General features: G+C 39.8%; 1 protein-coding gene across 4 annotated transcripts in view; it reads right to left on the reverse strand.

Annotated features, from left to right (window-relative positions):
- The window catches only part of ssbp2a (single stranded DNA binding protein 2a), a 97,110-nt gene continuing 71,248 nt past the window's right edge, over window positions 1–25,862 (reverse strand). The window contains exons 6-18 of one of the 4 annotated variants that reach the window (XM_023824068.2): window positions 14,070–14,153; window positions 8,861–8,920; window positions 7,984–8,050; window positions 7,602–7,672; window positions 7,401–7,468; window positions 6,856–6,904; window positions 6,307–6,342; window positions 5,541–5,595; window positions 5,090–5,160; window positions 2,946–3,024; window positions 2,230–2,258; window positions 1,185–1,283; window positions 1–979 (exon numbers count right to left, since the gene is read on the reverse strand). In XM_023824068.2, the coding sequence (XP_023679836.1) occupies window positions 947–979; window positions 1,185–1,283; window positions 2,230–2,258; window positions 2,946–3,024; window positions 5,090–5,160; window positions 5,541–5,595; window positions 6,307–6,342; window positions 6,856–6,904; window positions 7,401–7,468; window positions 7,602–7,672; window positions 7,984–8,050; window positions 8,861–8,920; window positions 14,070–14,153 (801 nt within the window). In that variant the 3' untranslated portion in view covers window positions 1–946. The remainder of the gene's footprint in view (window positions 980–1,184; window positions 1,284–2,229; window positions 2,259–2,945; window positions 3,025–5,089; window positions 5,161–5,540; window positions 5,596–6,306; window positions 6,343–6,855; window positions 6,905–7,400; window positions 7,469–7,601; window positions 7,673–7,983; window positions 8,051–8,860; window positions 8,921–14,069; window positions 14,154–25,862) is intronic. The other 3 variants (XM_023824069.2, XM_023824070.2, XM_023824071.2) reach the window with 3 other exon arrangements.

Raw genomic sequence — 25,862 nt, forward strand, 5'->3', positions numbered from 1 at the left:
TTTCACATATTATGCTGAGTTTAGTCTATTAAAATTGATTCATGTGATTTCAGATCAAATACAATGGTCTCCACAGGACTGCAGGGTAATGGGTTCACAGCAAATATATACAACAAACCATAAAACTTTCAAAACATATAAAAACAATGAACATAAAGTCCATGGTGGGGTTGAATTCTTCCTGTACACACTGTACAATACGTTGCAACATAAAAGAAGTTAAAATCCTAAATATAGATCATACGTTCCTTTTCATTTTATATTAACACAATATGTGCAACACAGAACCAAAACAATAATAAAAAATACAAAATTCATATGTCCAATGGGTTTTTGATGGCCCACTTTTTTTCAGTAAACATACCAGTCTTTGTACTTTTAACTTGCTTCATTTGTCAAGTTCATTATTTGAGTGGATTATTCAACAAAATTTTGTTCATATGCTATTTTGTCACAGACATTTTATACTGGTTTTATTAAAATTCTCCTCCCCTCAGCCGTATATGCAGCACAAGAGAACACGTGTATAAAACAAAAAAAATCCAGATCTTTGAAGTATGCAAACACAAAAAGAACACGATACAAAACTGAAAAGTCCATTCTTAATACACTCTTGTTGGCGTTCCACCTCTAAGTCCATGTGATGATCAGGAAAGGATCCTTTATTTGTATATACATGCATATGTACTAAAGCTTACATAGCCACATATATACACAAATATATAAATATAGAGACACATTGTAGGCTCTTTATCTTTTTTCTGTCTGCAAATCTTGAAAATTTCAGTCTTTTAGTCTCTGAAGTGTTAAAGAGGTAAAAACCAAATCAAGAAAAAAAAAGCCTGGATCCATTTTCTTCCAGAGAGAAGATGAAGGCGGAAACAATGAGCCTGCAAAAAATCCTCGTCATTGGGTGCTCAGAGCCAGAATCCATCCTTCTGGTTGGTCACACACTCATGGTCATGTTTGGAGAGTACTGCTGGGGAAGGGGGTGCAGTAAAAAAGGGGTGAGAAGGGGTAATTAAAGGCAGCGCCAAAGAAAATTTTAGATAAGAAAAGATTAAGATAAAAAGCTGATAAATATAGTATGCTTTCAAATTGTAAAAAGCCCTTAAAGCACTGGCTAAATATTAAGCTGATAAGCCAAAAAATACAGGTGTTATGCAGCAGGAATCGTCACATACGCTCTCATTCTGGAAGGGGTTGAGGAAGTTCCCGCCCATCTCACTGTCATCGCGAGGCGTACCCGGCTGATTGCTCATGCTGATGTTCCCAGGGGAGCTCTGTTTAACATAGCGGAGACAGCGTGAAGCAGGGCACGCACAAGAGTCATATTGCTCATCTGCCAGTGAACAAGAAAGGCTGAAGCGCAAGGCTGGTTTAATAACTAAAATGAATGGTATTTGTATCAGAATTCTTCTACAAATGGGACCTTAAGGTCAACACACAGCACATTAGCCAGAACGCATTGAAAGGAAGGAAAGTGTAAAAAAAATAATAAAAATGAGACACAGGGCTGGAGAACAGCAGGCTCAGGAAGCCCCTCCAAATGTGTCATCCATGCAGGGCTGCCTCCTGTCTGCCTCTTTGCTTAGCATGCATAGATAATCACACTGCTGTTTGAGGCCAGATGCCCAGTGTCAACCCATGCATTTCACCCCGTACAGTTACAGATAATTTTCTGGAGTACAGATACTTCATGGCACAGTTAGCAGGAAATAATCCATTTGATGTTTGGGAATTTGAACATCTTATAGCTGTTTTTGACACTTCAGCATATTGGATTAACCACACATGGTGGCAGATGCCGGCAAGGCCAAGGTGGGCAACTGCCAGGGCAGCATCTTCTGAAGGGGCCCCAAGTTGGCAGAGTACAAACCACCCCACCCACAGCTGTAAGATAATTATTATTATTATTATTATTATTATTATTACAATGTGCCACAAGTTAAGATTGTGATTGCTACAGAGCACAGACTAGGATTATACAAGGATACTGACCACTGAAATTCATATACAAAACACGATAGGACTGCTACATATGCTGATTTGAGAACAAATAAAAAACAGGGCCTCTGAGCAGCTACATAAGAGACTAAGAATAAGGAATTGGAAGCACACAGTGAAATGAGACATGCCCTTGCGATGGAAAATGCGAGTAGACAGGGGACCTGCACCTCTTATAAAAATCAAAGACAAGACTGACAAAGACCATACATTTCTTCTTACCTTGGATATGCTGTCCATGTCAGCAGACCCTGTGAAACAACAGAGGAGTGACACTAAGACAGTCAAATTTGTTTATACTGTATGTACTTCATTCTCCACAGTATCTCAGGGTAGTTTGTTAAAGTAATTGGTTTCAAGTCAGTCGGGCCAAGAGAAGTAAATAATGGATTAAAACATTCTGTAAATAACACCACCTGGCAGAGCAATTAAATATAAACTGTAGTTGGTAACATTAAAAAAGTTATCCATCCGTTTGTCCGTCCATCCATCCATTTATCTATTTACTCATCCATCCATCCATCCAACCATCCATCTTCCAAATTCTTGTTATGGTGACAGTTACAGGGTTGTTATAACTTATAATTTCTCAAATTGCAAAATGTTTTCATTTTGATTGAAGTGGCATCAAACCATCTCAGGTGGGACATTTTGAGAGGTGACTGACATAAACCACATGCTTGTTGTATCTGACTGACTTGATGCTTCACAGAGGATTCCAGCTGCCTGCAGATTGCTCAGCGTGAAGCCCGTCTAAGGGCCTGAGCTCTGGGATGATACTGAGCTGCTAGGAAAGGTTAACTGGCCAGTGACTGGCACTTCTCATGCTATATTGTCTATCAAGGCTATTGTATATTCTACGATTCTTCATGTTAAATTAATGTGAGGGTAGAAAATGAGGAACAATGTGAGTGATGACTTTGATCTCCTCGTCTTACCTAGTGAGCCATTCATGTGATGTGGCTCCATGCCTGGCAAACCCCCCATGGGACCGTCAGCCCCTGGACCCATTGGGAACTGTTGACCAATCACAGATGATACAGGAGGAACAGGTCAGCGATTATGTTGTGGAAGAACCTAAAGCAATAAGCACTGCTGACAGATACAACAGGTCCACAGTGAGGGGCTCTTTGAGGGATACTTAGTAGACCTCTCTCATTCTCTCATCTAAACTGTGCAAATAAGTTGTGCGCATATGCTGTGAATGTAAAAAACATGACTGATGCCTGGGTTCTCCTTGAAACAGACAGATGAATCCAGATGAAAGCTATGATCAGCAATTGAGCTGACCGGTTAACTTCAGTCAGGGTACATGAATGGGGAAGACAGGTTAAAGATGGATATTTAAAGCCTGAGGCAACTGCAACATGGGTAACTGAAACAGAACAGGAAAAAAGATTTAAGTGAGGAACTGCAAATCTGCTGGGGTTTGTCATGTCCAGTGGGACCCCATGGAATGGTCTAGAATGGTCCACCACCAAAAACACACCTGGCCAAAGGCAGGCCAGCGATTCATTGACTGGAGGGATGAAAGGTATCTGACATGTGATAGACAGATCAAGAGATGGTTCAGAGTTAGTCAACTTGGAGTCCATTACAATATGGCTCCCAAAAGCCACATTAAAAAAAATGCAGGACTTGTTACAGCTTAACACAAATTGCACTTCTTTCACAAAAAAAGACAGAATTTCCGAAGTTTCAGTTTCAGTGAGTTAAGGACCAAAAACACTAGCAGACTGGAAAAACAGTGCCTGGTTTGATGAATCACAGTTCATGCTGTTGGAGGGTCTTGGGTATGGGGAAAAACAAGAGGAGTCTATGGATCCATCATGCTGTGTGTCAACACTGTCAGCTGGTGGTGGCGGCGTGATGCCATGAAGTGTGTTATTACGGAAAAGAGTGGAGTAACTTCTGAATGCTTTAGGATTTTTGAACCTCTTTGCTAATCAGATGTATCCCTTCATGGAAGCAATGTATCCATCTGTGAATGTATTTCTTCAGATAATACCCCATCCAAGAAGAATTCTACAGCTAAGGAAGGGGTTGATGAACATGACAATGAATTCAATGCAATGCCTCAGTCCAGTTAAACATGAATAAGATGGAATGGGCTAATTGGAGTACAGATCCACTATGAATTCAGCTCAGAACAACTATGGCAAGTCAAAATAGGCCAACACTGCTATGGAGTATCCTGATGATGTAAGGCAGTTCTATATGCTATATTCTGCTCTATACCTGCTCTATATGCTTAGGAAGACATACCAAATATTTATACACTCAGTGTATATGACACACAAACACACAGAAAAATATAAGTTGAAATACATGCAAACAACAACCCTAATCACATATTCATGTAAGTTTATAGTCCACAGCAGTTAGACTCCACACTATTGATTAGACATGTGAAGAGGCAGACTCATCCTTTCTGTGAATTGTTCAATCGAAACATTATAATAAACAGATATTACTGCAAGCTGCTATTATTGGAGTGAGAATTCCAACAGGAATAAAAGCATCAGCTGTTGTGGGTCTAAAGTCTATCATGTTAAGAAGAGAAAACAATAGCAGCTGCCTCTTGGTTCCAGCATCAGTGCAGGGAAGCAGCCCAGTAGAGGTCACAGCCAGAGCCGCTTCACATGACAGCAAGGCTGCTACGTGGCAGCTGCTCATGACAACCAGTAATCAACAAAATGGCTGCACTTTTCCCATTTTCCTGCACTATATATAGCGCAGTTACACAGGGCTGCACATAGTCAGCTGAGAAACCCTGGAATTAGATTTCAAAAGCAGGACATGAACCACCATTTTTTTTTGTAATTTTCACATTCTATAAACACACAGGCAATGCATTTCTATGCAAATTTTTAAAGTACTTTTCGTCTTCTGCAGCCATTTATAACGGTGTAGTGATTATAATGCCTGCATGTACATGTCAGTTTCAATCTAGTATCCTTGGGGAAAAAAAGAACTTAATTTCAATATTTATGTGTCTAATTCAGCACATTTCCCTCTGATTGACAGAATTGTTTACCTCATCGTTTACAACATCATACTCATCACTGCCTAATTATCTTACATTTGGTCTGTTTCCGCCTGGTGGCACTGCACTGATCATTGTGTACATGTTGTCACCGGAGTTTGTGGAGTCTGAGAAAAAAAACAGAAGATTAAGAAGTTTAATGTAAAAAAAAAAGGCACATAACATATGCAAACACATAAGCACACGAAGGGTGTTTCTCAATATGTTCACTTGACCGTACTTGACCGTTCTTGTGTACCCATTTTACGTCATGTTCCATTGCCGAAGGCCAGTTCCAATACTCGAGAACAGAAGTACAGGGGACAGTAACAATCCCCGGATGTTGTTCATGTCCCACCCAAAATATCAAGGATACATCAGTTGCATCTTTGCCAAACGAGACCAGTCCCATGGTTCATTGTGTCCCAAGTTTGTTCTTGGCAGGTAAGTTAGCAAGACTGATGTTGGCTGGATCATTCTTGGTGTTGAGAATCTATGTCATGCTCACCTGCAGGGCTTGGCATTATGGGAGTCCCTGGTGGACCTCCCGCCCCAGGTGGACCCTAGAAAAATTAAAATTATCAATTCGCCACAAAATCAAGACTAATGGGCAAGTCTATTAGAAATCCAGTGGAGAAGATATTGCACAATACCCACTGAATACTTTACTCCAGAAGCTGTTTAAATTCACAGAAATGACAAATCCACCCAGGTACATCATAGCTTTTACCGAAAAGAAAATCAATGGATATTTAACTTGCAAATGTGACATTGAAAACTTCCACTGACTTAAAATGATTATGATAATATTACATAAGAAAAAGTAACAAAGAAATATGTTTCATTTTTTCCATTTGAAAAATATTTATATAAAAACATATAAATACTGGAATTTCTGAGCATATCAGTTTTGCGCAACATCTATGTTGTCAGTGCAGACTGACTATCCTCACTAATGAACAGTAACACCATGAATTTATGACATGAACCTATGAAGACAGGAATTCGGGGACTGCTGCATGCTATCCTTTGTCATGACATGTTTCCTCAAAAGACTTTTACCCAAAGCTATCAGCAAGGTTCCAGGTTACACGGTGATTAAGGACACACACTTGTAATCTGAAAGGCTGTTCTGATGGTTTAAGGCTTTTGAGGGGTCATTCTGTATCACCTATGCTCATAGACACTTAACCTGGTTTGCTTCAATGAATATCCAGCACTGTGGAGGGGTAAAATCGCAGCTTCTTTTTGCTAAGCAGCAAAATATCACCTACCACATAGCTCCCTGGAGATGCTGAAGAGTAAGGGATCTAAAAGAAGAAGACAGTTTTTGCATTTACCATGAATTCATCTTCCAACCTCACACCCAGTGCAGGGTTGTGATTTTTAAAACCCTTGTATCAAATGTTTAATGAATGTTTAAATGCATCTTAATAAAACATATCAATAAAATAAATCGGATCTTGAAAGACAGTTATGATTCATAAGAACATAAGAACATAAGAACATAAGAAATTTACAAACGAGAGGAGGCCATTCGGCCCATCAAGCTCGTTTGGGGAGAACTTATAATCTAATATGAACTAATATCTCAGAGTTGTTAAAATCTTATCTAGCCTAATAGCCTAATTCATCACAAGTGAATGATTCTTTACAAAAAGTTTCTAGGAAGATAACTGCAATGTTATCTGATATTGACATATCCACAATCTTTATAGCAGAAGAAACGGAATGTTTTGTAGTACTGAAGAGAACATGGAATTGAGAAGCAATTTCAATTACAGAACATGGAACATTAAAGGTGGTGTTTTGATACTCCTTACTGAGTTGGTGTTAGGAGGGTTCGGCCATGGTCTGCCTCCTCCGGGACCCCTATAAAAAGTATATAAGCACAGCAGTCATTGCGCTGCAGTTTGTGATCTGCCTTGCAAGCCAGGGTTCATCCCTGACAGCACACAAAGGCCAGAGAGATGAGAACACAAACCTCCCCAAGGACAAACTCTGCTACCTTCAGATCCTTTTGCCTTTGCCAAGCTGCCATGAAGAATGACTGTAAACAAACTTGTCCCCATTCTTATAGAAATTCTGCTACACAACACAGATTTGTGCGAAACAATCATGCTCTTTTTTGCATATTCTTTGAAAAGAAAATAACAGAAATAACTAACAAATCATAGAAAACTCAAATGCTGCTGTCCTAAATCTCTCCGCCCGATGAAGTCTGCACCACAACTGAACCCTGGCTACCTGACCATTTGATTTCTCTAAAATTTAAAGCTCTTTTTTCTTAATCAGATTCTGCTATGCTACTTAAATGATGTAAAAGGGTGAGTGTGTACATTTTTGTAAGTGGAACAAAAGTTCTTACATGTTCATTCCAGGCATTCCTGGACCACCCAAAGCATTGAGAGGGGGCCTCATTGCACCACCATAATTCTGGAAAAAATACATAAGCCCAGAGATGTCTATGAATTCAGTATAATACTCTATTTTAGGCCATGTCTAGCAAACCAAAGCAGCCAAATAGCATTTTGAAGCTATTCAATATCCTGTTCTGAGAGCCACATACCTGAGGACCAAGGGGAACCATCCCCCTGGGGGGAGTCATCCGCTGCATTGTCCCTCCCAGGTTTGGATGCCCTGAAAGACACACTGTTAGTTTCTGATTGATATGAATACATAGAATAATCTATGCAGCTCTTTTTTAGTATTAAATAAAATACCTTTGTTACTTTTATCCTGATAACACACCAATTACATTTTATTTTAATAAAACAACTGCATTGACATGTTGGACAGAACAGGAGAATTTGGACATTATACATACCTATTTTATTTATGCTTTTTATCGGCTAGAAGATCCCCAAAGGTGCTTTTCTATATACAGTTGGATGGGCTTATTCAAGGTTATACCAAAAACCTTTTTGGCTAAACTTCATAATGACACAAACCTTGCTGTCTTGTGGGATCCATTCCAGTGGGGAGTAAAGGCTGGTTTCCAGGGACTCCACCCAGTGCCTGGAGAGAAAGGGTGTTTCAGTGTGAAATCTCTGAGGTGGACAGCACATAATATGTAAGAGATAAACAGGCATCGAGGTGTGTAGTTATACAAAAATAATCAATGAGAACTTGGTGTAATGCGACCGAGTTGGAGTTGATTATTTTCATGTAACCGCACGTCTCAAAGTGGTTCATCCCGCTTATATCATGGCTAACACGCAAAAAATATAATAGAATAAACTACTCACGGTTAATTTGTCATTAGCATTTGATAATGTTCCAATTTGTTCTTAAAAATATAGTCCCTACAATTATGGAATGTCTGGTCAGGTTACTCAATGGAAACGGCAAGTCTGTTATGTTACTATAAAAACCATCAACACACAGGCGCTTGAGTTTTGAAAACAAAGGAATATTCTGCTGATTAGGATGACTGCTTATTCATGAGTAAAATGTCACACAGATTTTTATACTAATGTGTTTAATGAAACAGTAAAATGCACAGTAAAAAACTGTTATTAGGATGCCGGAACTACCTGTGTGGTTACAAGAAAATGATCATACCCATGTTACATCTCTCGGCCAATGAGAAAATAGTATTTATGAAAGCCATGGTATAAAGTAATATATAATGTATAAATAACAATTGTATATTTTGTTTATTTAAATTATCTAAATTCTTCAGTTGTCATATTTCAGAGATTTTGCTGCTTGTGGTGTATCTTTATTCTTCTGTATCTCAATGTAGTGACATACTGATCAGCAGGGACTCTCTGTTGAATCATTTCAGCTCTTTAACGTGTCCTTGGAGCATGTCAGAGGTTTTACCTGATTAGGTATTCTGAGCGGGGGTCTTGGGCCACCAGGATATCTTGGTGACATGAAAGGCTGGAAAGAGAAATCAGCAGAAAAAATATATCTTTGCATTGACATCAAATACTGTAAATGGACAAGGGCCACACCAATGAAAAACAAAATATCAATATAAATGGAAGAAGGGGTACCCTTCAACAGGGTTATCTATAATAAAAAATAATAACATTCTGATTACCGGCATCACCAATCATGAGTCATCTCAACTCAAAGTTCTTCAGATATTTAAAGTTAGTTAATTAACTATTAGGCCTATGGTAAATAATCAAGCCTCATTTGTCCCTGTCTAGTATAAATCTGATCCATCAACTTATCAGCTCACAAGCTTCTAATGGAAATGATTCCACACTCAAAAGAAATTTCTTCAGAATGCAGGAAAAACAGAATGGAAAGCGACAAATCTTCTTGGAAGGCCCTAGGCCTCCAGCAAACCCCAGCTTGTTCCTCCTGATGCAGCAAATCCTCCCTGATCCTGGCTACCTTTCCAAAAGTACAACTTACAATTACCTAAGAGGTTAAGAATATCCCAAGAACAATATGCATGGATCTATAGCAGGGGTGGGGATCCTGTTCCATGAAAGGCTGGTGTAGGTGCAGGTTTTTGGGATGACCTCTCAATCAGCCAATAACAGTGGGTCCCCAGGACTGGAGTTGAGAACCACTGCTTTATTATTGGCTGACTGAGAGGCCATCCCAAAAACCTGCACCCACACCGGCCCTCCATGGAACAGGTTCCCCACCCCTGATCTATAGGCTTCTCCAATCTCGCAAAAAGTCAGGGTTTATGAGTCCACATTCGGAAAGAGAGTGGGGGGAAAATGGGATACATTGTAGAGAAGCAAGATGTAAACCATTATGTCTCAGGAAAAACAAACCACACAGTCCATATGAAGAATCTCATACCAGAAGGAGCAGTGTCATAGCTTATAAATGTTTATCGACGCTGTGACTTGGAGGCCATTGTTAAAAGATCTATAAAGCCTCTGTGGCCATGGGTTCTCCAGGACAATTTCAGAACATTTATGCATTAGTTGAAGTTGCAGCACAGCTGGATCATACAGCAAGACATCTGACACACACCCATAAGTATACATCAAAAGGGTTGAAGACAAAAGAAACTGAGACTTCTTTTGAGAAACCTTTAGACACATACGCTGTCAGTTCTGGAAAGCATAAAAACAGCATCCTGTTTTTCTTGTTTCAGTGGAAGGGTTTTGAGAAATAAATAAGTGATTTAAAAAGAATGTACAGCAGAAGTCATCTGACCATTAAAGCAGGTCATTTGCTCCAGTAATCCTCTTACACACTTCAGAGAGAGAGAGAGAAAGCACACACTCCAAATCCCACAAAGAGAACACAGATGAGAAACAGGAGAAAACAAACAACAAAATAGAAAAGGCAGTTAGTTGTGTCACTAGCAAGGAGCTTGTCTTAATACCACCATGAAAGATCATTGAGCCCGACAACACATATAGAAATACCGCATATATAAATATATGCTCACGAAAAGACAATGTTTCTACCATGAATTTGAGTGCACAATGGGGTCATAAACATACCTTAAATATATGGCTGCCATAAGCCAATGGAGTAAAAACAAATATATAATAAAGTAACACAGCGTAGTTGGGCTAAAATTGGAGCCAAAAACAACTAAAATATACATATTACAAGAAAAATGGAATAAAAAAAAGTTCTTTCAGATTGTATTGTGATACTGGACTTTTAGTGCAATAAATGTGAAATCACACATTACAAAAAAAGGAAACAATTCAATTTTATCTCTTTCCCAGAAAATTGCTAGTAATCTCTAAACATATAAAATATTTCTGCAATGCTTTTACTGTTTTATTTGTATTAAATTACTTAGTTATAGGTTTAGTTGGGTATGACGACAACAAAAAGCAAAAACCGACAGCTGGCTTAGAAAATATCTTTCTATTTTAAGAATTTGTTTGCTTGCTTGCTTGCATTCAGTACATTCAGCTGCTGACTGTACATTTTTTTGTTTTTCTTTGCTTAAAAAAGATTCTAGCATTTTAGTCCAGCCCTACCTGTTATGCTCAGCATCACACCACAACCCCATGTACCAGACAAAGTATTCATCATGCTGACATTTTCATAAGCTCATATCTTCAATACAAAGAAATTTCAGTGGTTCTTACATTTTTTTTCTCCAGTTTCTCATTCCCAATTGGGATTTTTAGCAGAAACTGTTATACAAAGCGATTCACGACTAACAAAGCAGGATCAGGCAGTTTCTGGAGCGACTGGGGTTAAGGGTCTTGCTCCAGAGCCCAAAATCACTCTGCCAACCCTGGGATTTGAAATGGCAGCCTTCCACACTCAGGCTCAGTACCCTAACCCACTCAGAAATACACTGTCCTCATTTTCAGTGTTGGCTAGCATACTTGGTAAGATGTCTATTTTATATTGATTGTCTTAAATTACAAAACCATAAAAACAAGAAATAACTCACATATAAAGCCACACACATTCATAGTCACATACAAACGGCATAATGACATATTTATTAGGGATGGGCCGATCCACGTTTTTTCAGTTCTGATCTGGTTCCGATACATAACTTCCAATACCGATAGACATTCCGATATGAGCTAGCTTTACTTTAATATTTTAATATAATAAATATTTATATAAAAGAAATATTTCTACTTCATATATTATTCATATTTTTAAAAGTAGTAAATACAAATGAAAAAATTGTATGCCAAAAAATCTTTAATTAGGCTACTAGAAACATAGTCTACAAAACGTACTGTTCCACCTTGTTTGTACATCTTGTTTTAAGCATTTTTGAAGCATTTGCAGTTCAATTTGAATATCTTCCAAGAGAGTATACTCAAGTGGTGAATGTTTAAAATGCCCCACAGTTGATCTCCCACTGGCAACAGCGTCAATTTGTTGCCATGGCAGCCTCTCGTGTATCACAAGCTGTAGCGAGTGTGCAAAGCAGCCCATGCTAGTGACTCTGATATCATCCATTGCTTTTTTTTTTATATTACTCGTGTTGTCTCGCACAATTGCATTCGCCTTGTTTAGTGAGATTTTCCACTAAACGCTACTTCCAATTCTCAAATCTTTGTTTTTATAAAGATTTCGAATCACTGTACTAATTGCTGTTAAGAACGTTAAATATTACCAGATTGTTACCCTCTCATCTGATTTTCTTACACTTCTCGTACTGCGAAGGGTATATGCATGACGTCACAGCAGGCGGAAGTCACTGTGCTCACACCCACTGAGTGGCAAAAAACTGAGTGGCAGCCTTAGCGTTCAGCTTAAATGCAGCAAAAAAACACATCTAAAATGAGAAAGAGCTGTCATGCGATTGTACCAATCTATAAAACAAGAAAAAGGGAGTTATCTTTTTACGTAATGCAAAAACTAAATAAGTAAGTATCAGGAGTGGATCAGTCACAGTATGGCCGATACCCGATCCGAATGACAGGTATACACTCACCTAAAGGATTATTAGGAACACCTGTTCAATTTCTCATTAATGCAATTATCTAATCAACCAATCACATGGCAGTTGCTTCAATGCATTTAGGGGTGTGGCCCTGGTCAAGACAATCTCCTGAACTCCAAACTAAATGTCAGAATGGGAAAGAAAGGTGATTTAAGCAATTTTGAGCGTGGCATGGTTGTTGGTGCCAGACGGGCCGGGCTGAGTATTTCACAATCTGCTCAGTTACTGGGATTTTCACGCACAACCATTTCTAGGGTTTACAAAGAATGGTGTGCAAAGGGAAAAACATCCAGTATGCGGCAGTCCTGTGGGCGAAAATGCCTTGTTGATGCTAGAGGTCAGAGGAGAATGGGCCGACTGATTCAAGCTGATAGAAGAGCAACTTTGACTGAAATAACCACTCGTTACAACCGAGGTATGCAGCAAAGCATTTGTGAAGCCACAACACACACAACCTTGAGGCGGATGGGCTACAACAGCAGAAGACCCCACCGGGTACCACTCATCTCCACTACAAATAGGAAAAAGAGGCTACAATTTGCACAAGCTCAGCAAAATTGGACAATTGAAGACTGGAAAAATGTTGCCTGGTCTGATGAGTCTCGATTTCTGTTGAGACATTCAAATGATAGAGTCAGAATTTGGCGTAAACAGAATGAGAACATGGATCCATCATGCCTTGTTACCACTGTGCAGGCTGGTGGTGGTGGTGTAATGGTGTGGGGGATGTTTTCTTGGCACACTTTAGGCCCCTTAGTGCCAATTGGGCATCGTTTAAATGCCACGGCCTACCTGAGCATTGTTTCTGACCATGTCCATCCCTTTATGACCACCATGTACCCATCCTCTGATGGCTACATCCAGCAGGATAATGCACCATGTCACATAGCTCGAATCATTTCAAATTGGTCTCTTGAACATGACAATGAGTTCACTGTACTAAAATGGCCCCCACAGTCACCAGATCTCAACCCAATAGAGCATCTTTGGGATGTGGTGGAACGGGAGCTTCGTGCCCTGGATGTGCATCCCACAAATCTCCATCAACTGCAAGATGCTATCCTATCAATATGGGCCAACATTTCTAAAGAATGCTTTCAGCACCTTGTTGAATCAATGCCACGTAGAATTAAGGCAGTTCTGAAGGCGAAAGGGGGTCAAACACCGTATTAGTATGGTATTCCTAATAATCCTTTAGGTGAGTGTAGATTGGTGCCGATACCGATCCCATATTTGGATCAGTGCATTTCTAATATTTGTCAACATATTCAACATAGTTCTGTGTACCACGGCTGTAACAGTAGCTTGCCAAACTTCTTGTCAGCCCTTGAAACTACTGCTTGCAGCTATATCTTTGGTTTATTATTTTGAACAAGAAACTGCCAAGTGATAATGATGTGTGGGGATGCAGTCAGAGACAGCTAAGACAGATTGTACAATTACTAAACAATCTTGTGGGAGGGCAGTACTATACTGGAAAGGCATGGTTTTCTGGGTGATTTGTGTGGGATTGGAGGGATGTATCATATACAGTGGGATTTAGCTGTGCAGGATATGAGGGGAGGTAATGCTGTATGTGGTCGGGTTTAACTAGGAGGATTGTGAGGGGGTAGCTGTGAATCATATGGACAATATGTGACCTATGTGAGGTTTAACCTGTGTCACTGTTACCTGTGTGTGTCTGCCAATCATAGGGTAGCTGGGGTTGTGAGGTGATGACTGTGCATGGGATGATAGCTGTGATGCTGGAGGGCCCTAAGAGAAAAAAGGAAATTAACCCATTACAAACAAACATCAGCAATCGGCCGGGTAAAAACTAGGAGAGAAGTACACACAAGTAAAAAAGAAAGTGAGAAAAATACCATTTTGTTCACCAATACAATGAACTTTGTACCAAAAATTCCACACTTTAAAGGCGTTTTACGAGATATTTCCAGTATCAGTATAGAACTAAAATATGAATTAGACATGATATGGAGGCATGATCCTGGATTCGATCCCCGGGTCACCCAGGGTGCCTTTCTGTGTGGAGTTTGCATGTTCTCCCCGTGCATGCATGAGTTTCCACTCTAAATTGCCCATAGGTGTGACTGCGAGTGTGTGTGGCTGTTTGTCTGTGTTGGCCCTGTGGTGGACTGGCGGCCTGCCCAGGGTGAACCCCGCCTCTCGCCTGAAGGTGCTGGGATTGGCTCCAGCTTCCCCGTGACCCAGATGGATTAAGCGGTATAGATAATGGATGGATGGATGGATGGATGGATGGAGTCATGAGCTGAATAAAGATTGTAAACAACACTTTATTCTTCTTTAATTTTGGTGTACACTATTGCTTGAGCAAAAACTCACTCTAGAATCATTGCTGCTCCCTATACTGTCTAGTTTGAAAATGGATATATGCAAAAAGTGGTCATATTGCCTTTTTAAAAATTGTTATATGTAAATCTCTTAAATTTTAACAGTGCATTAACTACATAGTGGTGGTTCTGAGGCTAGGGATCTGTGTCAGTAACTGGAAGGTTGCTGGTTCAAATTCTACTCCATTGGGCCCTTGAGCAAGGCTCTTAACCTGCAATTGCTTCGTCCTGTGTATGATGTTAATCTACATCTAGCTCTGTAAGGACTCCAGCCACTGGAATAAAAAGTCACACTGGTCCATTCGGACTAGTGTAGTGCTGAGGTATCACCCACCGCATGGCTGCATTCAGGTTCATTCCTTAGGTGGTTTGTTGTGTGGTGGGTGCAGCAACGCACTGTATCAGTGCATGCTCCTAACCTTGCATAAAACAATAGATCTTTATACATAAATAAAATACAAGCTTATTATTAAGTTTAAGTGCATTCCTCAATGGGGAGCTTGGCACTGGATATTTATAGAAAACATCCATCTCCCAGCTGCTTATGCAGTCCAGTGTCACAGAGGGGTTCTGAAGCTTATCCCAGGCGACATAGGGCCCAAGGCAGGGAGACAACATGAAGGAGATGCCAATCCACACAAGGTACAACATGAAGGAGATGCCAATCCACACAAGGTACAACATGGAGGAGATGCCAATCCACACAAGGTACAACATGAAGGAGATGCCAATCCATACAAGGTACAACATGAAGGAGATGCCAATCCACACAAGGTACAACATGGAGGAGATGCCAATCCACACAAGGTACAACATGGACGAGATGCCAATCCACACAAGGTACAACATGGAGGAGATGCCAATCCACACAAGGTACAACATGAAGCAGATGCCAATCCACACAAGGTACAACATGGAGGAGATGCCAATCCACACAAGGTACAACATGAAGGAGATGCCAATCCACACAAGGTACAACATGAAGCAGATGCCAATCCACACAAGGTACAACATGAAGGAGATGCCAATCCACACAAGGTACAACATGGAGGAGATGCCAATACTCACAAGGTACAACATGGAGGAGATGACAATCCACACAAGGTACAACATGAAGTAGATGCCAATCAACACAAGGTACAACATGGAGGAGATGCCAATCCACACAAGGTACAACATGGAGGAGATGCCAATCCAAACAAGGTACAACATGGAGGAGATGCCAATCCACACAAGGTACAACATGGAGGAGATGCCAATCCACACAAGGTACAACATGGAGGAGATGGCAATCCACACAAGGTACAACATGGAGGAGATGGCAATCCACACAAGGTACAACATGGAGGAGATGGCAATCCACACAAGGTACAACATGGAGGAGATGCCAATCCACACAAGGTACAACATGGAGGAGATGCCAATCCACACAAGGTACAACATGGAGGAGATGCCAATCCACACAAGGTACAACATGGAGGAGATGCCAATCCACACAAGGTACAACATGGAGGAGATGCCAATCCACACAAGGTACAACATGGAGGAGATGCCAATCCACACAAGGTACAACATGAAGCAGATGCCAATCCACACAAGGTACAACATGGAGGGAGATGCCAATCCACACTAGGTACAACATGGAGGAGATGCCAATCCACACAAGGTACAACATGGAGGAGATGCCAATCCACACAAGGTACAACATGGAGGAGATGCCAATCCACACAAGGTACAACATGGAGGAGATGCCAATCCACACAAGGTACAACATGGAGGAGATGCCAATCCACACAAGGTACAACATGGAGGAGATGCCAATCCACACAAGGTACAACATGGAGGAGATGCCAATCCACACAAGGTACAACATGAAGTAGATGCCAATCCACACAAGGTACAACATGGAGGAGATGACAATCCACACAAGGTACAACATGGAGGAGATGACAATCCACACAAGGTACAACATGAAGTAGATGCCAATCCACACAAGGTACAACATGGAGGAGATGCCAATCCACACAAGGTACAACATGGAGGAGATGCCAATCCACACAAGGTACAACATGGAGGAGATGCCAATCCACACAAGGTACAACATGGAGGAGATGCCAATCCATACAAGGTACAACACGGAGGAGATGCCAATCCATACAAGGTACAACATGGAGGAGATGCCAATCCATACAAGGTACAACATGAAGGAGATGCCAATTCACACAAGGTACAACATGGAGGAGATGACAATCCACACAAGGTACAACATGGAGGAGATGCCAATCCACACAAGGTACAACATGGAGGAGATGCCAATTCACACAAGGTACAACATGGAGGAGATGCCAATCCACACAAGGTACAACATGGAGGAGATGACAATCCATACAAGGTACACAGATGCACATGCACATTCACACAAACAACATACTATGGGCAATTCAGAAACCCCACATTTTTGTCTTTGGACTACAGAAGGAAACCTGTCTGACTGAGATAAAATGAATAATAATGTGCAGGCCCGAGAACTTTGATAGAAAACTCAATGCTTTCCATCAAAGCAGAAATCAGTCTCCGTTTGAAGCGTTACAATATAGTCAAAACAAAACAAAATATATGATTCTGGTGGAAAATAGACTAGCTTTATAGCAAGCAAAAACATGTAGCATGAAAAAGATTATATTCTGCATTACTGGAGACATTATTCGGATTTTATCATTCATTGTACAATGTATATTATACAAGTGAAAAATGTGAGAAACCTGGTTAGTAGCTGATTGTCCAACAAACTTTGAGATACATGAAATTCAGCCAGAAAAAAAATGGAACCATAAGAAAAGTCCATTCAAAATCAAATACAGTATTCTGCAGAATTCAAATTAAAAAACACTGATATTGAAAACAGTGAGCCAAACCGTAAACCATCAAAATAACTTGCCAACTGGGATTGGCAGGGGAGGGTACTTGCCAACTGGAGGGGGCGTTTGGGGGTCGGAAAAAATGGTAAAATGTCTGCTCATGTCCTCTCTGCATTTTGCATGGTTTGGGTGAATGATGACCCATGAAATTTGCATCTTATGTCTGTGAGATGGTCATAAGTGTCAAAAAGTATGAAACTTACGATTAGAAACTTCGCACCTACTGTAAGTATCTATGATTCTTTTGACAGCCTTTGGTATCTGATGGTATCTGATATTACAAGGCACAACCATAACAATACTATGTGTCTGTAGAATGCAGTACGTTGTTTAAATAATTTTTTTAAAAATCACTGTAATTGTGGACTAAAGGTGCAGAAGGAGAGCTAAAAAAGAATGATTAACATATGCAAGTGAACAATATTAAACACTGAACATTAATAAATAACCTTTACAAAGATACAGATATAAGAGAGCAAATGATACGGAAGAACACTCAGTTGCAAAATAAATACTGTTTTCTTTACACTGTATTAATAGACAATACTCCTTTCTGTAGAGTAGTACAGTAATACAGTGCACGATGCAGGCTGTTCTAGCAGCATCCCACTTTTTACGGTTGGAAAAGAGACAAGAAAACCAGAGCGACAAACTAAGCGAGGGTGGGCAGTGGCCATGGTAGAGTTTTATTCTGCTCTGTGTTTGTCTATATAGCCAGCTGTCCTTTCCACCCTTAGGTCAGACAGGTGCATCCATCACAGCTGGACTCTGCCCAGCACACGCCCTTCATAACCTCATTCTTCAAAGCTGTACGAGTAAACAAGGGAGACTTGCAGTCACTGCTGCAGTTTTATTCTGGTTTAATCTGATTCAGGCCACTAATATGTGCTACAGAGTACTTCCAGCTGTACTACATCAACCAAGATTTATAAATCCAGATATTTGAAAGAAGTTCTCTGCTGCATAAGTTGCTTTGCCATCTATGACCAAAGATCAGGAATATGAGACAACCTTTAAACTGTTTCTCAACGTAACACTTGCTGGTTCCTCACCCATGCTATCAGTTGATTATGCAGAAGTAGTATGCATTTCTCTCCTGTAATTACATGATGGACTTGCCCAGTCAGTCACACATGAAACATATCACTCATAATGGAGATGAAACAACAGGGTTGCTGCTGTTAGATGTCCTTATGGCCCAGATTACAGATTACTGGTTATTCATTACTTTGATGGCAGCAACAGTATTGAAAATATTTTAATGTGAGAACCTTTTCACGTTTATCATTATTTGAATTGGAAAAATAAATCTTTTCTATTTTATTCATGCGGAATGATAATATTGAGTTATTCAAAGCTTAAAATAGGATAAATTATAATATGTAAAGGATTGTCTCTGAGGAAAAAAGGATTTTTCAGTATGAGCTGCCTCAAATCCTTCTCTTGGAATCAACCCTATTTCTACTAATATGTAGATCATCCAAAATTAAAATAAGGAACATTTAGAATTTAAAAATAGCAAATTTGTCATGATGAGTGGTAGGTGGCTCAGTGCATAGAAATGTAACCTCATACCTCTTGGATGTGGGTTCAGTTTCTGTCCACTGCTACATTCACCAAGGGAGCCCTAACCACTCTCAGCACAATAGCATGCAGTTAGGGAGACTGGTGTCTCTGAATTACACATAATGTGTTCAGAGTTTACCACCTTGTTCTTTGTGGATAGGCTCCATAGAACATTGATGATTGATTCTATTTTCCCAAGTCAGAAATACCACGATGAGAGAACTCACAGTTAAGATCCAATTGTGTGGATAACTGAAATTAATTGAGTTGACTTGGGACAGACATGCATGGCGTTCCCCTGGATTATTATAAACATGCACAGAAATGTTACCAACCTCATAACCTAACACAGATTTGCATAATGAAAAGTTTTCAGTCTATTACAGAGCTCTAGAGTGGCTCCTAAACAGAGAGGCAATGCAATTTAAGTGTGCTAGTTGATTTGTTGTATTTTCTGGCAAATATCTTACTGGTATAAAGAAGTCTGTTGTACCACCACTTGATTCACTGAAGAACCCAGCAAATACCAAAGCACTAATAGCTAATTATTCACATAATCTATTTTTGCTCCAAACTTTGAGACACTTGCACACTTATTGAACTGCCTCTAGGAGGAATGGAATATGTAAATGGTGGACATATAATTTAGCAAGCACAGCATCCCAAGGCTGTCAAATAATTTGCCTTTAAAAACTTACGCTTAATGGATTTTTAATTGCCTACTTTTATATGTGGTGACTTTGCCCTTTTGGAAAATTACCAAAGCTGGATATTGCACACTAGTAAAATTCAGGTTACAGAACTTGCTCAAAGGTACCACATTTGGGTAACAAGTTCACATCCATACCAAATATGCTCCTTGCTCCATATTTCTATATGACATCATGTATTATACAAAAGACCATATTGTGCAAACTGCATTTATGGTCACACTTGCTGTTCTATGCTTAATCCTGTGTGGTAACATAAGACAGGAAGCCTAAGCGCAATGCAATAAACTTACTTTCGACAACTGCAGATGTCATAGACCTTGTAAATCTACAGCCCAAAGACTTCCACTCATGCCTACCATCATTATCACAAGCCAGTCTACTTTTACATTTATTTCCCCTTCCTCAGTTTGTCCTTTTTTGATCTCACCAGTGTTCTTCTATGTTACTTTTCTGCTTGGAATCTCCTTCCATTCATCATTCTCTCGTAAGCTACCCCCTTTCATTTTTTCTCTATGTAAAAATGAAATACTTGTGACAACAAAGTGCTGTTTGCCCTATGCCACCCAGGCAACAATGAAAAATGCTTTATCATTTTTGTAGCATTTTTTTCAGATAGTTGTGCATATGTCAAGACAATAAAAACATCAAAGGTGCCCCAACACAAGGTGCTATAGTTCAGTTATGAAGCAGAAATAACACCTGTATGTAAGGGATAAAGCACAACAAGGTATCTGTTTATACAAAAATAGTCAATGGCAACTAGACCTAATGTGGCCCAGCACAAAGAGGAGGGCCGCTAACCAAGTGGGAGCTGATTTATTTTGTGTAACCACACAACTTGAACTGGTTTACCTTAGTTATACCATGGCTAACAAACAAAAAATCATATAATCAACTACTCAATATGGGCAAAAAATATTGGGATACATCTCTTAATCACTGAATTCAGGTGTTTCATTCAGATCCATTGCTACAGGTGTAAGGTCAAGCACGTAACCATGCAGTCAGATTTACCAACATTTGAAAGAAAGAGTTGTTCTGAAGAGCTCAGTGATTTCAAGTGTGGTGCTGTCATAGTATGCCTCCTTTGGAATAAGTCAGTTTGTGAAATTTCTTCTCTGCTAGATATTCCACAGTCAACTGTAAGTGGTATTATTGCAAAGTGGAAGCATTTAGGAACAACAGAAACTCAGCTACAAACTGGCAGACCTGTAAGTAGCAGAACAGGGTCACCAAGTGCTGAGGCACATAGTGTGTAAAGATCGGCAACACTCTGTTGACTCAATAACTGCAGAGTTCCAAACTTGCTTGGGCTTTAACCTCAGCACAAAAACTGTGCACTGAGAGCTTCATGGAATGGGCTTCCATGGCTGAGCAGCTGCAAGCAAGCCTCACATTACCAAGTGCAATGCGAAGCGTCGAATATAGTAGCGTAAAGCACACGGCACAGTGGAAACATGTTCTGTGGAGTGATGAATCACGCTTCTCTGCCTGGCAGTCTGATGGACGAGTCAGGGTTTGGCGGATGTCAGGAGAACGTTACCTGCCTGACTGTATTTTGCCAACAATGAAGTTTGGTGGAGGAGGAATAATGGTGTGGGGTTGTTTTCCCAGTGAAGGGAACCCTTGATGCTTCAGCATACCAGGACATTTTGGGCAATTCCATGCTTCCAACTTTGTGGGAAAAGTTTTGGGAAGGCCCTTTTCTGTTCCAGCATTACTGTGACCCAATGCACAAAGCAAAGTCCATAAAGACATGGTTGTGTGAGTTTGGTGTGGAAGAACTTGACTGGCCCCACAGAGCCCTGACCTCAACCCCATCAAACACCTTTGGGATGAACTAGAATGGAGACTGCGAGCCAGGCCTTCACATCCAACATCAGTGCCTGATCTCACAAATGATAAAAGAGTGGCAGTTGTTATTGCTGCAAAGGGGGGGACCAACTCCACATTGATGCCTATGGATTTAGAATGGGATGTCATAAGTTCCTGTAGTTGTAATGACCAGGTATCCTAAGTGTGGTCATTGTTAATTTATCAAAGATAATTATTTCACTCAGCATTTAATAATTTTCTTATGTGCTCTTAAAAATATAGTCCCTATAAGGATAGAACATCTGGTCCGGCAACTCACTGGAAGTGGCAAGTCTGTTAAGTTACCATAGAAACCATGAACAGACCGGCACTTGCGATTTGAAAACCAAGGAATATTACGCTTATAAGAATGCTTATTTATGAGTTAATAGTCACACAGGTTTTTATTTTAACACGTTTAATAAAACATTATAATGTGTTATTATAGAATGGTTATCAGGCTACCGAAACTACCTGTGCAGTTACTGAAAATAAGCAACACCCACGTGACATCTCTGAACCAATAAGAAAATAGTATTCAACCACGGTATAAGTATGAAATATACCCTGCTAATATATCAGTCACTAATGTTCCACACATTAAAGAAGGAAGTTGGCCCTAAAATATATATAAAGGATCATCACACAGGATCAGCCAAAACAAGCCAACAACACAAATTCTGAAGTTTCACAGTTCAAATCCCTACTTCTTAAAAACCCACATAAATGCATTCTCTTTATGTAAATTTCTGACCATGTTGAAAGAGGAATTAAGTTGTCTGTAGTTACAGAAATGGTTGGACATCGTCATCCACATTTATTCTTGCTGCTGAGAAAATATTTTTCTCATATTTGTTAACTTGACTTCATGTTGATGCACATTTTTCTGAATAGCCCAATTGTAAAATAATTTCCATTTGATGTGCGCTGTTGAATTTACACCATTGTCTGTACAAACAGTATTTACTATAAACATTAATTAGAGCTATAGGCACCTGCTCTCCACGAACACATTCTGAAATTTTAGTAGGAGTCCATTTAAATACTCTTTGGAACACAGCTGCAGAAACAGAATTATATAAACCATCCATCCGTCCATCCATCCATCCATCACCACTACTTTTATAAGGTTTGTCTGTGTTAGCCTGGAACCTATACCTGGAAGCAACCAGGTTTAAGGCAGTTAAACAATGGGGCTGGGGTACCAGGCCCTCACAAGGCACAGACAAATACACGCAAACACACACACATACAGATCAGGTATCTATGTCTTTGTGGGGACTCTCCATTCATTTCTACAGGCTGTGACAACCTTAACCCCTACCCAGTCCTAACATTAACTATAAGTAACCAATCAAAATACAAGACTTCTGTTTTTTTTTTTAATTCGTTTTTTGATTGAATCCATTGTTTTTTAGAAAACTGAGTTTCCTTATGGGGACTGAAAAACTGTCCCCGCAAGATCGAAATATCAGTTTTTTTTATTACTTTGTGGGGACATTTGGACATTTGTGATATATACATGCCCCCCCCCCCACACACACACACATGCACAGCACATACACACAGCACATACACAGCACACACACATCAAATAACCTAATCATGTTTTTGGACTGTGAGATTAACCTGGGCTACTACAGTAGTAAGAAAGCTGAAGAAAAATGGAGAACATACATTCAACTAAAGAGTTTGAACCTTCACAAACCTTCAAAGTGTGAGGCTACATCGCGACCCACTGAGCTACTGTGCCCTTGACTAAAATAGCGAATGAAAATTTAGCACAATGCTTGTCTTAACCTTTGTCTGATTCCCCACCTAACTTAAGCCTCATTCAAGCTTCAATAATAAACTTCACACATGTGGACTTGAACATTTTTCGCAGGTACTGAACTACAAAAAAAATGTTCTGTGAAGCATAAATGGGTTTATGGCCTATGAAAAGGTGAATGATTTCTCCAGCATAAGTTCATAATAACTAAGAAGAAGAGGATCTAAGACACTAGTTATTTTATTTTACTGTGTGCAAATTCTACCAATATCTGACATCTGTCAAAATGAAATAATTCTTGTCAAACGCATCAAAGTGCTGCACACTGCAGTTGAATGATCTACCAAGCAATCAGTTTACCAGCTTTAACTCCCCGATAAAAGACACATTTACCAAAAGCACTGAAAGGCTAAAATAACGTCTGATTTCTGAATTGACAAGAACTTATGATCATGGTAGCATTATGAAGCAGCAGAAGAGAGAGAAAGATGGTTGTTCCATTATGAACAGACCATTAGAGGGCAATGTTTCACTGATTTTATACTCTACAAAAAGAACGCCTCTTTATCATTTACATTTTTAAAAATTATTTGTTTAAAAGCTGAAGCATCATCTATATGTCTTGACCCTATATAATAAAAAGAAAATGTGGACATTTAAAAAAAAATGTTTCAACAACAGAATATTAGAATTAGCAGAATGATGTGGGTCTGAAGTCCGTTATTATATTCTCTAGAATGTTCTCACCATTTATTTGAAGTTTGGTTCCTCTTGAATCTACTTACACCCCGTAATGCTGCCACAAAAATGTTCAGGTATCAAAAATATGGCTAACGTGTCAGCAATATTGGAGTCATTTTTATTCATTATGTTTGGTTCTGGTGTACATACAGCTACTGAAAAAAATAGGAGAACATTCTATATATTTTTGAAAAACTGCATTTTTAAAATCCTGGTTTAACCCGAGCTCTGCTGCCAGAAGGCTATATGGCAGGCTGCTTCCGGGCTCAGAGTTTCTAAGACAGCAGTACAGAAGAACAAGGTGAAGCAGGAGACACTGGCAATAACCAAAAACCAGCCAGGTAAAGGGCAGAAGCAACTTTCTAATGTCAGAGACAATCAACCTATCTGGCAGTGCCTCATAAATTGGAGGATGACCTCAAGTGACCTTCAAAAAGAATAGGAAACATATAGTGGTGCTAGGACAATTAAGACTGCAAGGACTCCTAGAAGCCTTTAAAACCCCTAAAGCAATGAAGACGCCCTTCATCAATGAGAAGCAGGGAGGAAGAGTCAGGCTGGAATGCAAAAAATGCATATTTTACACAGGCGCATACCCATACATTGAGAAATAAGAACATAAGAAATTTACAAAGGAGAGGAGGCCATTTGGCCCATCAAGCTCATTTGGGTGAAACTGAAAACTTTGCTGCGGTCTCAATTTTTTTCCAGAGCAGTATTTGGAAAAACAGCTCTACACTTCATTTGTAACCATCCATGTGGCCCAAGCCCCACCCCCTTGCTCATTGTGAAACTGTATACAGAATAGTGTAATCCAGACCAAGGGGATATGGATTAAAGCATTACAGGGATTTGTAAAGCACTACAATAGGGAACAACAAATAGCATCACATGTCTACAAAGCCTCTCAGTATAAACTGGAGAACAGGCAGCTCCATCTACTCCATGATAAAAATTTCCAGGGTCTGGTGGCTAGTGTGTTGCAGCCAAATCATGACAAGGGAGAATGTTTGTGATGGGGGGGGGGGGGGCAGTGGTTACATAGGTGGGGGAGTGAAACATTGATTATGGCTGACCAGTTTACTATCCTTGGCTTGTGGCAACATTGGACCAGCACAAAACAGCTGACAGCAACTTCAGAATCCAGCATTGGTCCCTCCTTGCTGTAGGAGTTCATCAGAAATTCTTGGCCATGTCTGATAGAAACAATTACCCCAGACAGTACAGAATGCTGTATGTATGCCTGATGCCGTGCTTATTATTACTGTGAAGGTATTTTTAATGGTGTGCTTGGAGAGAAAATGAAAATCATCAGTCAAAGGACGAATGACTTTGTACAAAAACTACACTCCACTCAGAATAGAATTTATAGGTAATGCTTTAAAAAATGGATTGAATACAATGAATGGTGCAAACAAATCAACTGATAGCAAACCACAAAAGAGTCCTTTTCACAGCTAAAAAGCACAACCAAAAAAAAGCCCTAATGCCAACATGACGACCTTAAGCCCTACCCAGCGCTAACCTTAACCGTAAGTAACAAACATTTT

This window comes from Paramormyrops kingsleyae, chromosome 2 (genome assembly GCF_048594095.1).
Source record: "Paramormyrops kingsleyae isolate MSU_618 chromosome 2, PKINGS_0.4, whole genome shotgun sequence".
NCBI classification, from domain to species: Eukaryota; Metazoa; Chordata; class Actinopteri; order Osteoglossiformes; family Mormyridae; genus Paramormyrops; species Paramormyrops kingsleyae.